The 12,585-nt window shown below is 34.4% G+C and overlaps 1 protein-coding gene across 1 annotated transcript in view; it reads right to left on the bottom strand.

Moving 5' to 3' along the window:
• Positions 1-12,010, bottom strand: part of LOC129227978 (uncharacterized) — a 30,108-nt gene extending 18,098 nt beyond the window's left edge. The window contains exons 1-4 of the mRNA XM_054862603.1: positions 11,994-12,010; positions 7,185-7,271; positions 4,283-4,407; positions 2,633-2,775 (exon numbers count right to left, since the gene is read on the bottom strand). Of these exons, the coding sequence (XP_054718578.1) occupies positions 2,633-2,775; positions 4,283-4,407; positions 7,185-7,271; positions 11,994-12,010 (372 nt within the window). The remainder of the gene's footprint in view (positions 1-2,632; positions 2,776-4,282; positions 4,408-7,184; positions 7,272-11,993) is intronic.
• Between the last annotated feature and the right edge of the window lie 575 nt (positions 12,011-12,585).

The following is a 12,585-nucleotide window of genomic DNA, read 5'->3' as shown; positions in this document are numbered from 1 at the left end:
CTCCCCTCCCTCCTCCTCTTCCTAAAACATATAAAGAAATATGGCTGAATAATTAATTTATAAACTGAATATTAAGTTTTGCTTTAAAAAAAATGGGAACACTGTTGGGATCACTTAATTTTATAGACTCTAAATATTCAGTTGCTGAATAATTTTTCCCTTTCTTACTTGCTTCCAAGGTAAACATTCTTTTTAATTTACTATCAGGATTCAAATATGCAAGCTAGCTAGTGTTCATGAAATATGTGTGCATATGCATTTGACATAAATCTTTGAGATTTGAATCCTATCATTTTCCCTTAATTTTTATTAGTTGAAGAAGGATTTGCTAACTACCTACGCTATAATTAAATTTTATAATAATGCAATTAAATTTTATCATAAGCTCTGATTCACCCTCACCCCTAAGGGTTTTTGACACTTGGTGTCAAGTGATGTTCCCATCAATTTTTTTGAGGGTATACTACCAGTAATCCATTACGCACAGTATGTGTATGGAATCAGATACATAAAATGAAAATTTTTGAAGCTTGAGGGTATGCGCTATATGTCTAAAAAATGTTTGAGAGTATACGGCGTACATGGAGTATACCCTACTGAAACACCACTGCTTGGAGGTTTTCAACAGATTTTTGACACTTTGAACCCTTTGCGACGTCAAAACTTTTTGAGGTCAAAACCCAACTCTGCTTTTGTTTCAAAAAATGTCTTACAAACAGGGTTGGCTTTTTGCCGGCAGAAACTTGTTTTTGCCCTGCCAGTGGCAGAAACTGATTATAACCGGTAAAAACCGGCAGAAACAGGTAGAAACTGGCAAAAACTAGAAAATGTTTTGAATAGCTCTAGTAATTACTTAATGACAGGCAATTAAGTAAAATAAAAAATATAACTCCATTTTGTCATTGCAAAAACTTAATATAATAGTGATTTAATAATTAGTGTAAAAATATGTTAAATAACAAAACTGACATTTCGAAAGCAAAGTAAAATTTATCATAGTTGAAATTGCTATGTGTTAGAAATTTTAGCCTTGTAATGTTGTAAGTAACAAATTTTTCAGTTTGATGTTTATAATTATTTTGTTTGCATTTAATATAAAGTGATATATATATATATATATATATATATATATATATATATATATCAAATATTTAAATAAATACAGATTTGTTTTATTTCATTAAACTCTAAAATTGAAGAACTTCTCATTTTACAATTAATATAACTGAACAAAGCTATTCTCAAAGAGCTTAATCAAGCAGTTACTGATAATCATTTACTCGCCTATATGCTCCATCCAAAGTATTGGGGAGTAAATTTATCATGTAATCAAGAAGAAAGTGCCCGCACTTAACTCACAAATATTAACCCTGATTATGTACCTTATACCATTGCTTTACAAAACAAATCGGCCCCTTTTCCCAAAACCTATTTTTCCAATCACGTTGTAACAACTACTCCAAATACCGCATGGTGGTCCAGTTTGAAAAAATGTGCTATGGATGAAAGTTATGTGAATCTTGCTTGTTCTTTGAGGATAATGCCAGCTAGTTCTGCTGGGATTGAAAGAATCTTCTCAAATTTCTCCTTTGTGCACAACAAATTGGGAAATTGGTTAGGTTTAGAAACAACATCAAAACTTTTATTTTGTTAAAGGCTGCTGCAGTGGGAAAACAATGTAAAATTTGATTTTGAATGGTGATAGTGTTGTAAATAAATTGTATTTGGGTTAATATTTAATTATTTTTCTTATACATTTTCTATTGTATGTCAGGAGTTGCATTTATGTCATTTTTTGAGTTTCTGCCAGTTTCTGCCATAAATGTGGCAGAAAGGGGTATTTGCCATGCCGGTTTTAACCGGTTTCTACCAGTGGTTTTTACCGCCTCGGCAGCAACCTGCCAACCCTGCTTACAAACTATATTTAGGTTTCATTCACCTAATAGCAACTAATTTTACTGTAAGAGCTATTTGTAAGCAAAACATGATTAATTATTTAAAATATTTTTTCTAGTATGTGGATTTGAACTTAAGGCATACCTGCCAACATATACTAGAAAAAAAATCCAGTAGATGAATGAGATTGAAATAACAGCAATATCACAATTTACAGTTATTTAAGGGAAAATTGAACCTTTTTACTATCCATCAAAGTACTGCAAGTTCCTTACATTGCCATTACATTACACAATCAAGTGAAATGCTCAAAATGAAGGAACCTCTGGAAAAACCAGTAGAACTGGCAGGTAAGTAAAGGTTAAAACTTCAAGTTTCAAGATAACCATTCACAAATTTTTCCTGTTTTTTAATGAAAATTTACAAAACCTTTCAGTTATCCCCCCCCCCCCTTTTCTGTCTTCCCTTTTTTATTTTATTTTATTTATTTATTTATTTTTAGGTGGAGGAGGCGGGGAGGCACATAACTGACAATTTCATGACTTTTCTTTTGTTAAACTCAGGATAAGTACATTTAAATCTGGATAAGTAGATTTTGAAAAATTGAATGCAATAAATTAAAAAAGACTGGGAAGATTATTTTGCATCTTCTAATACTTTTATCAGAAATTAACTATGGGACAAACATTGGAGATAAAAGTAATTATTTGGAAAATTCCATAATTAAAACAATTACCTCAATTATGAAAATGGTTAGAAGAATGATGCTACACAACGAAAATGCCTCTTTTGCTTTTTTGATTCGTGGGCTAATGTTTTCACTTGGCAGTATGGAAGAATTTTGGCTGCAGTTGACATTCTTTGGTTTCCATTCAGGATCTATTAAATGGTTCAAGTTAGAAAATAAGTAAGCTGAAACTGCACATAATAAAAGGGCACAAGATTACAAAGGATTTTGATGATTGCATTTGTCAATTTGTAAGAACATTTTCAATTATCATAATTCAATTTAAAATAAGTCTGCTTCACTTGATTTACATTTTCACCACTTAAACTAGAATGTCAGATTATTTATTACAGAAAGGGCATAAGTACAATGTTTTTGAAAATTTTTAAATTTCAGTAGCAGATTGAAACATAATTAAAAGTGAAATAATGATCCTACTTACGGCTGGATTAGTAATAAAAATTCTTGTTGAACTTAATTCATTCATGCCCTTTCTGATATAATCGATTCTGCTGCTATTTGCAAACTTTTCTCTGCACACACCCCACCACTTAGCTGTAAGCTTTAGGTTCCACCGTCCGGGGGGTCCGCGTAGCGGACAGCCCTACTTGTGACATCCTAAAGACCACGCCTTATTTCCAAAACTGGACACTTAAAAAAACTTAAATAAAAAGTAACTGTTGGGAGAATAAAAGTTTTTTCTGGTTCTGTGTTGTTATTTTTTTTTTTGCTTATTTTATCAATTTCAGTGACTAAAAATAGTACTTTTATACAAATACAAAAGTGACGACCAGCAACAAGCTCTGGGCCCAGCTAGACTGGTCCTAGTCAATTTACAATCCCTAGTGAAGATCAATGTCCCTCTTAAAACTATCTACTACCTTGCTCATTACCACCTCTTCCGGTAAACTGTTCCAAGGTTCCACTACCCTGCTAAAATAATAATTTTTCCTAACATCCATGTTAGCCTGAGATTTAAATAGCTTAAAACAATGACCCCTTGTCCTGCTTTCAGTGCTAAACTTTAGCCCCGTAACACCTTTCGTTTTAATAAATTTAAACAGCTGAATCATGTCCCCTCGGTCTCTTCTTTGCTCAAGACTGTACATTTTTACCCTTCTAAGCCTGGAATCGTAGTCTAAATGAGAGAGTCCATTTATTAGCCTTGTAGCCCGCCTTTGAACCCTTTCCAATACATTAATATCTTTCTTAAGATAAGGAGACCAAAACTGAACAGCATACTCCAAATGAGGTTTTACCAAACTTCTATATAAGGGCAGAAGAACTTCTTCAGATTTGTTTGAAATAGATCTATTGATAAACCCAAGCATCTTATTGGCCTTGTTACTAGCAATGCTGCACTGTTGGCTAAACTTTAAATCCTGACTTATTAAGACCCCCAGAACAGTAACTTTGTCTGCCTGACTAATGACTGAACCTTGCAAATAATAACTTGTATACTTATTTCCATGCCCTAAATGTAGCACTAGACATTTCCCAACATTAACAGCCATACCCCATTTATCAGCCCACTCTGTAATATGATCTAGATCTGTTTTGCTTGTTCTTCATTTTCTACAGTCCCCATAACTTCCCCCATAACTTTGACTGAAGGAAACAACCCCATTGAAAACTACATGTGAATATGATTCAGCTTACCTTGCACAACATCCAGATCTATCAACAATTCTGATAAAACCACAACACCTTCAGCAAACACAAATATCACAATGACGACATTGCACACACGGCTGTTGAGAGCTGCCCAGATTTTTTCACATATTCTAGAAATAGTAAAACATTTTCATTAAAAAAAATTCAAATATTTTTTAGCAAGGGACACCCCTGTTGAACTGGTCTGATTTCAAAGTGCCCCTTCAAATGATCAGCTAGATCTGCCACTGGCTTAATCTATACATTTGTGAACTGCATGACCAAACTCCCTGGACTACTTTTCCTCCCTGTCCTGGAGGATTATGGAGTCTGAGTGATTTTGGGGTGAAGGAGTAGGAGTCGTTAGAAAACATGCCGACTCCAAACTACTTTTTTTCTTAAATTTTCACCAACTCCCTTTGCATTTTTTAAAAAATTGACGACCAATTGGTTTGATTACATGTACAAATGCTCACTAATAAGAAAATAACTGTCATTGGCAACCAGCTGGTTTGATTGTTTATCAAACTTTCTGTAATAGCTACCTACGCTATCTCTAGTTTACTTGTTTTTTAACTTCCTTTAATTGATAGCAACCGTCAGCAAACGGTTTTTTTTGCCTAACATCTTTCAAATAACAACTTTCGAATAAAAATAATAATCTACTTTTACTTCAATTACAATAAAATAGTGAACATTTCACAAAAGGAATTAATATTTAAATCTCTGTTTAGGGGTTCCTAGAGTGCCTTGAATGATCAGAGTGGCGACAGCACATCCCCCCTGAGAAGCGGGAAAGCGCCTCTGTCCGCCGGAGGGCATCTTGACGAAAGTCTCGTAGACTTAACATAGGAAGCTTGGATGGGTGTCAGAAAAACGCTTTTTTTGTGAATAATTAGTTTTGTACTGACATTTCACCTTATGTCTCAAATGCATAAATGTATAGGCTATCACTTTTTATCATTTTTGGAACTCTAAGCGAGATATTGATTTAATTATAGAGCATTTATCTTGGGATTTTGGATTCCGATAGTGTTGGCGAGCTTTTTGGCTTCACTAACGTTGCGGCAACCATTCTCCGCTTCAGGAGCGTTTGATTTTCGGGTTTTAGAAGTTAGTTTTGCTTGTAAATGGGTTTCATCCCGTAATATTTTTACTCAAATGAAATAATTATGTGAGAATAAAATGGATCTTGATTTGAAAGAAAAAGAAATATATATTAGTTATTATATGGAAACTATTTAAAGTTTATTCTATGAAGCTGCTTATTATTTATGATTCATTATAGAGAAAATTGAAACTGACCTAAACGGATAGACCGATTTTGAAAAAAAAAAAATTGTTCGAAAGGAGAGCTGATCGAGAGTGTTCTTAGCTAGGTCTAGGTTGCGTCTTTAGATGGCATTCATTAACGAAGATATTAATTAAACCCGTCTAAAAGGTTTTTCGCAATTTTTGCAGTGAAAACATAGTTAAATCTTTTTAAATTTAACATCAAAATTTAGAGAATTTTTTTCCGTGTCTGATAGAATGAGTTTGGAACTTCCATATTTCATAGAATTCGAATTATAACGTTTTTAAAAACGCAGATTTTAATAACGACTAAGCCTTTATTCACGCGATTGATAAACGAATTTATTGTTGGCCGAAAAGGAAATTAAAAGCAATGATTTAAAATGATATTTCAATATGTTGTCAGTTTCTATTCAATAGCAAATAAAATACTTGACATTGATTTTTAATAATGTAAGGCTTTTAAAAGGATTTTCAATTTTTCCTCTTGGTTCTACAGTTGCGACTCAGTCTGTTTTTTTTTTGTTTTTTTTTAATTTTTCATTTTTAAAGTAATGGTCTTCTTCCCTGATTCGTTTCTCTTGTGAAAGTTAAAATGTGTCATTTACTTTGTTTTTTACTTTGTCATTTACTATTCACGCACACATAACACATAATATCTAAAGAAAATGGTGATGTCGCTTATCACTTTCAAATTCGTTTTTCTTAGAAATCTTATATATGTATTTGTTTTTGGCGGATAAGTGAAAAAAAAGAATGGAGAGAAACTCAGTAGCCTGTGCGAAATGCTTCAGAAGCTGAAGTCACGTCTGCTGCCAAAACCGCGATAACGATTCACACTTAGTGGCAAATCGCCAAACGGTCAAAATTTTCTCTCGTCACCTGGACGAAAGTTGCGGCCACGCTTGTTCGGGGGGAAAAAACACCGCTGTTGTCGCCACTCTGTTCTCAAGGCACTCTAGGGGTTCCCGACCCCCCTCCCATGAGGGGCAGGGAATTCAAAAAAAAAAACGGAATAAATAATTTTAAAAAGCTGGAGTGGGAATCGTCGGATGTTTCAAAATCCAAGAGTTGGAGTCTGCCATTTTATTTGCAACTCCGCAGCCCTGCCCTTCTTATAGAAAATTCTGATTGAACTACTGCTTAAAATTAAAAGACTCTTTGTTCCGACTAACAATTTATTTTTATTAAACATAAAATTGCGATTTCATAGCATTTTGGTGGATTCAATTCGAATTTCATCCTAGCATTGGAAGGGCATTTTACATAATCTACATAATTAATCCCAACTGACTTCTTTAGACCTGTAAAAAAATGCTGAATGTCATTCACCAAGTAAATATATTGTTTTCAACTGAATAATATTACAGAATTTTTGCAATTTCAACTTATGAAAGAGTGGAATATGAATCTTTTTTTTTTTTCTAAAAAGCATTGTTAGAAAATTATATGAAAAAGCATGCTTATAAAATAAAAAATTACAAGAATTTTGAAAAGAAAAAAAATCTTTTAAAAAGATGTGGGGATTAGTAAATTTTTAAGTCAAGTTTGAATTTTCATTGAATATTCATTAGGTACTCTTAAACTTATACAAAGTATATGTTCAAATAATTACTTCTGAGTATCATCCAGTTCTGGAGTTGCAGTTCCACCACTGAATCCCCAAATTACAGAGTCAGTATTTCTCATTAGTTCTTCTTTGCTGAAAAATGCATAGCCAAATTAATAACATTTTATTGCAACATGCAATTTTAAGAAAGATTTGAAAGTTGTAAATGGGACAAAAAGTGAATATTGAAGAAGGAATCGATATTTGCAAAACTTGAACATTTTATTTTTCCAAGGAAAATAAAAGAATAAGAATGATCAATTTTTACAAGTTATAAAAATATGCAAAAGTCAATTATGGTTTAAAAAAAAAGTAAACAAGCTATTTAAAAAACTTTTAAAACCCAAAGTCTCAATGTAATTCAGATCTTAAAACAATTAAGGCTTCGGGGTATTCCAAAAAAAAAAACAGTAGGAAGGAGGATTTCGGACACATTGGTTTGTTTTTCTACTTCTCATTTCCTATCTCATCAAAAAATTAAATAAGCAGTTTGATTTTCCACCATATAAGCTTTATTATAAATTTCTCCTCATCCCAAATTTTTGTGAAAATAGTCAATTCATTATTTTTTCGATATTAATTTTTTAACAGAACTTAGTGAAGCCCTGAGCCTGAGGTACATCGGTCTGCATTATGAAAACAACTTCTGTAACAATTTCAATGATACAATTATCCAATGTTCCAACTATTTTACGTTCTTTTGTGTTTAGCATCAGAAAACAGAAAGTTTAAAGATCAATACAGAAACCTTTTATGTATATACCCCCTATGTCTGTTACCCCCTTTGTACAGAACCTTTTATCCAGGATTCAGAATATTGGGAAACCAGAAAACTGGAAAATATTTCCTTGATGTTTCCATCTTTTTTTTTGAGCAATCACGATTGCTTATTCTTCTCATTTGACAGTCCTTGACGTTGTAATTCCTTTTTCAGCTTGGACCAGCAGCACCACCGCCCACTGGCGGTGGCACGACTGCTCTGGTCCTGAGCACTTTCCCCCGGAATCCACTTCTGCTGGGTGGTGGCATCCATGTCCTACACACGGATGCTCATACACCCTCGCCTACACACGCGCGCCTTTACACACATACACAGGCCTACGTGCACACACTTAAGCCTGCACACACACAACTATACACACATAACCACCCAGGAGGAGGGACATGCTCGGGGGGGGGGAGCCATTTCTAGAAACAATAACTCTAATGAGTAGGGTCTTGTCGCAACTCGTGATTGGACATGCTCGGGGGGGGGAGCCATTTCTAGAAACAATAACTCTAATGAGTAGGGTCTTGTCGCAACTCGTGATTGGACATGCTCGGGGGGGGGGGGAGCCATTTCTAGAAACAATAACTCTAGTGAGTAGGGTCTTGTCGCAACTCGTGATTGGACATGCTCGGGGGGGGGAAGCCATTTCTAGAAACAATAACTCTAACCAGTAGGGTCTTGTCGCAACTCGTGATTGCGAAAAACATAATTTGAATTCAAAGTTTCGGAATTCAAATTAGAGTTGATTGGAGGAAGAGGGTCACAGGTTTTTTTTTTTTTTTTAATATGCATTTTTGGAAATTTTTGAAAGTTTTTTTTTCTTTTTTTTTAAATACCTAATGTCAGAAAAGGAAAATAACAAAGTTTTTTTATTCTTAATTTTGCTGCTATTCAAAATTTATAATATTTTGAAGAAATACAGAAAAAGCAGTTCTAGTTCTCATTAAGCCGCGAGGCACACTTGAAATTTAAACCTTTAATTAGGACTTCCTGCTCTCTTTCCCAATTCAATTCAGGGCAGTCCAGGGTTAAGGCAGGCCCTTTGTCAGTTCGTTGTTTTTCAAGTCTACCAAGCTTACTTCTGTGCACTTCCTCCTCCAGGGGCGTGCACAGAAATTTTGGGGCTGTCACAAATGTCTTTTTCGGGCCCCCTCCATATTAGGGCCGTTCACATGACGTTTTTCTACCTCGCATTTTCTCGCTCCGGCTCTGCAAAAACCCGGATCGAAAAATTCCTCATTCACATGTGAAAAGCTGGTTTATCCCAGAGAGCGGATTTACCCAGCATCCTTTGCGCAAATCCTAACTGGAGGAAGTAAACCGTCACAGTTGGCGCAGTGCATTCTGGGTAACAACCCGGCTTTTCTCCTACCCCCAAGCAGGAGGAAAAAAATTCCAGCATTTCCCCAGCAAATAACCGGCTTGCGGTCGAAAGCAGGGTTTTTCCTGGGTCGAAAAGCGTCATGTGAACGGCGCTATTGTTTACCCATATTTTCAACCCTAGGTTTAAAAATATTGGACCCCATTTAAGCTCGGGCCAACAGGTGTCCTTTCTCCAATCTGTGCACGACCCTGCCCTCCTCAATCTATAACTCTTATAAAACTTACACTGTACTGATTTCGAGCCGGGGACTCCCCAAAGGCTGGGCTCCTATTTTCCGATTAGGCGAGTATCTTGTTACCTAGATGTGCCAAATTCAGCTCCATGATACATCCTGAGTAAAAAATGCAAAAATCACGATTCTCGTGTTTTTGTAGCATAATTTTCAAGATCATTTTTGTGACTGATATGTTTCATGTCTTGCATTTATTTAATGCCGAATTCAGTATCATGGAAGTTCTTTTGTTATTGCTTGTTTTTTTTTCTTACCTCTACTGCATACTGTTAATACTTTAAGTATGAGAAAAAAAATAACACTTACTCTACTCTCTTTCATTTTCTGCACTACTTGTGATTGGAAAAAAAAGTTTGTTTCGAGAAATATTTCGTTGCATTTATTTTTTAACTTAAAACGGGTGTGTGTTACAAAGTTAATCATTTTGTAAGACTGTACAATCAACTTCTGAAAAGTGTAAATAAAGAGCTTCAAATAATTTCAACTGTTCGAGAGTCTTTGAAAATTATTTAAGTTTTTGAAATTCCTTGAAAAGTTCTTCAATTTTGTATCTTATCAAGAAAATAAAGTATGAATTGTCTAAATGGCCAGAATATTACTCTTCCGTTCTTATTTTCTGAATGTCTACACCATTTCTTTTAAACTATTTTGTACAATTTTCATACTGTAGGGCATTTAATGAAAAAAAAAAAAAATGGGGGTAGGGGGAGTGATCAAAAACAAACTTCACTAAAAGCCGATATGAGCAGATGGCGGGGTGCTTCTCTTTTCTCCTCTCTCGTTTTTCCTCTCTGTCCATTAAGTTCCATGATTTGTCGAGCAAGCAATTTTTATTTTGTTTGATCTTGATTTGCAAAAGAATGTATAACTTTTAAAAGACTCTGTTTGCCTCTTTTTTTTTTCTTCATATTTTTGTAGTCTCAATTACCTAATATAAAGCCTCAAAATACAGATTTTTTTTTCAAAAATTTCTCGGGGGAAAAACCTTCGAACCCCCTGAAATTATGGATGTTCTACATCCGACTTAAAGAGACACTCTCCTGTTATCCTTACCACTACAAGGTGAATAAGAAAAATAATAAGAAATTAAAATAAAATAACAACAGTCCAAAAAGTGGAATCATTAAAAATCGAGACAAAAAGTCTTCTATATTAACATTTTTATGAGTTTGGTGTGTCTAAGTACACTATATGTGTGTGTGTGTGTTAGGGCAATGTCCGAAAAAAAATTCTGGATATGGCCTTGACTGGTCCAATGAGCCCTGACTGCCTCTATACGCTGTATACCCTTCAATATAACTCTGGTGTCTATTGTCTATATATTTGTGAATAAAAAACTACACATTCAAATTTAAATTTTAACATTGTATGTGCAAAGATAAGATTAAAAACTCATTTCAGCAGTCAAAAATCCTTTCAGTTTCTAAATTAGAGCTGATGTAAATGATGGAGAAAAGAAATAGTCATACATATTTATTAAAAATTAAGTTAACATAAAAATAGTATGTTGTATATTGTCTTGATTTAATACGTCCTGTTCATAAAACACTAAACGTTGGTATTCGAAGTAATGTTAACTTTCTGTCAAAAATATAAAATTTAATATCCAAATACAAATAGTCTGTCAACAAAACAATGAAACAATTTTAACAAAAGGAAAGAAAAAATTAAAATATGTTAAACTTAACTTTTCTTTTTTTTTTTTTTTTTGAACTTTTTATTAAATTCCACTTTTGTAGTCATTTAGGTTTTTTTTTTTTTTTTTTTTTTTTTACATTGAAGAATAGCTAATTTTTAGAATAAAACCTGCAAGCTCTTTCCGAAATATCCCAAAAGCAGTATAACATGACACATGTCAAACTAATGTTTTCACATTTCCATTTAGCATTCACTATTTTTATTTTTGAAAAAAATAGTAATTTAATTTTCAGTTAAATCAACACGTGAAATTACGGCAAAACATAGCATACGGCCTGGCCATTGAAACAAACATAAAATAATCACCGTACTTACATTTTATGGCAAAAACGTCAAGACTCCTTTAGGCACTAAAAAACCCGTAACAAGTTCCACAACTACGGGATTCCGAATCCACCAAATGTTCACAAATCAAATATCTACATTCAGAACGTGACATCCGTAAGTGAACTACGAAATTCTAATTCTTATTTTTCTGTCAACGCACATACAATATATTCCATCCGTTTCCTTCGTCACTACAACTACAGAACGCCTGTCTCATTCATACACCGGATTCATGTCGGCAACGTCTAATGTGCGGCAGCACTCCTCGCCACGAAACGTTCTTCTCGCGTTCGAGAGAAAAGAAAACCCCCAAAAAAAGTAACTGACAAATTGTTTTTGCTCGATGATCTCTCATTACATAAAAATTTTAAAAGTTTAAATGGATGAATTAAATACAATACTCACCTCACCGAAGGTGCCATGTTTATGTGAAGACATCTGTGATGTTACGAAGGGTAGGGTTGCTGTAAAAACTGAAAGGATGAAAAGAAAGAGGTTTGGTGATTTCTCGCCAATACAGGTAATCGATGCGCTTCTTCACAGATGATTGATCGAGCAGAGAATCTGTTGGAATACATTCTTTTTGTGATGAGAGTGCAGTCATTTTTGAAATGGGTCAACAATTTTTACATGAAGGGGAGGGAGGGTTACATGCAAAAAGTGACACAGAAATCCGCTCTATTATTTCCCAGCAGAATATCAGGATTACGATTTTTCCCTTTAACTAGGTTCATCATTTGAAGATCAAAAGGGGAGAATTTGGAGACCCCCCCTCACCTGGTTTTTAAAAACGTAAATGCATTTCCATTTCTACGTTGTGATTTCTTTCAGAAAATATGTATTGATTGATTGTCTATCCTTTGCCCCCGAGAAATTTGAAATGACGAGCCTACCTTTTACTTCCGAATTATTAGTGTAGACATTCTAAACACACAGGAGCAGTGGCGCACCCACGGAGGGGGGGGGGGGGGAGAGGCTTAAGCCCCTCCCAGAGATA

Source organism: Uloborus diversus, chromosome 8 (genome assembly GCF_026930045.1).
Source record: "Uloborus diversus isolate 005 chromosome 8, Udiv.v.3.1, whole genome shotgun sequence".
In the NCBI taxonomy this organism is placed as follows: Eukaryota; Metazoa; Arthropoda; class Arachnida; order Araneae; family Uloboridae; genus Uloborus; species Uloborus diversus.
The sequence above is the reverse complement of the archived record's forward strand: the minus strand, read 5'-3'. Positions and strand labels throughout refer to the sequence as shown.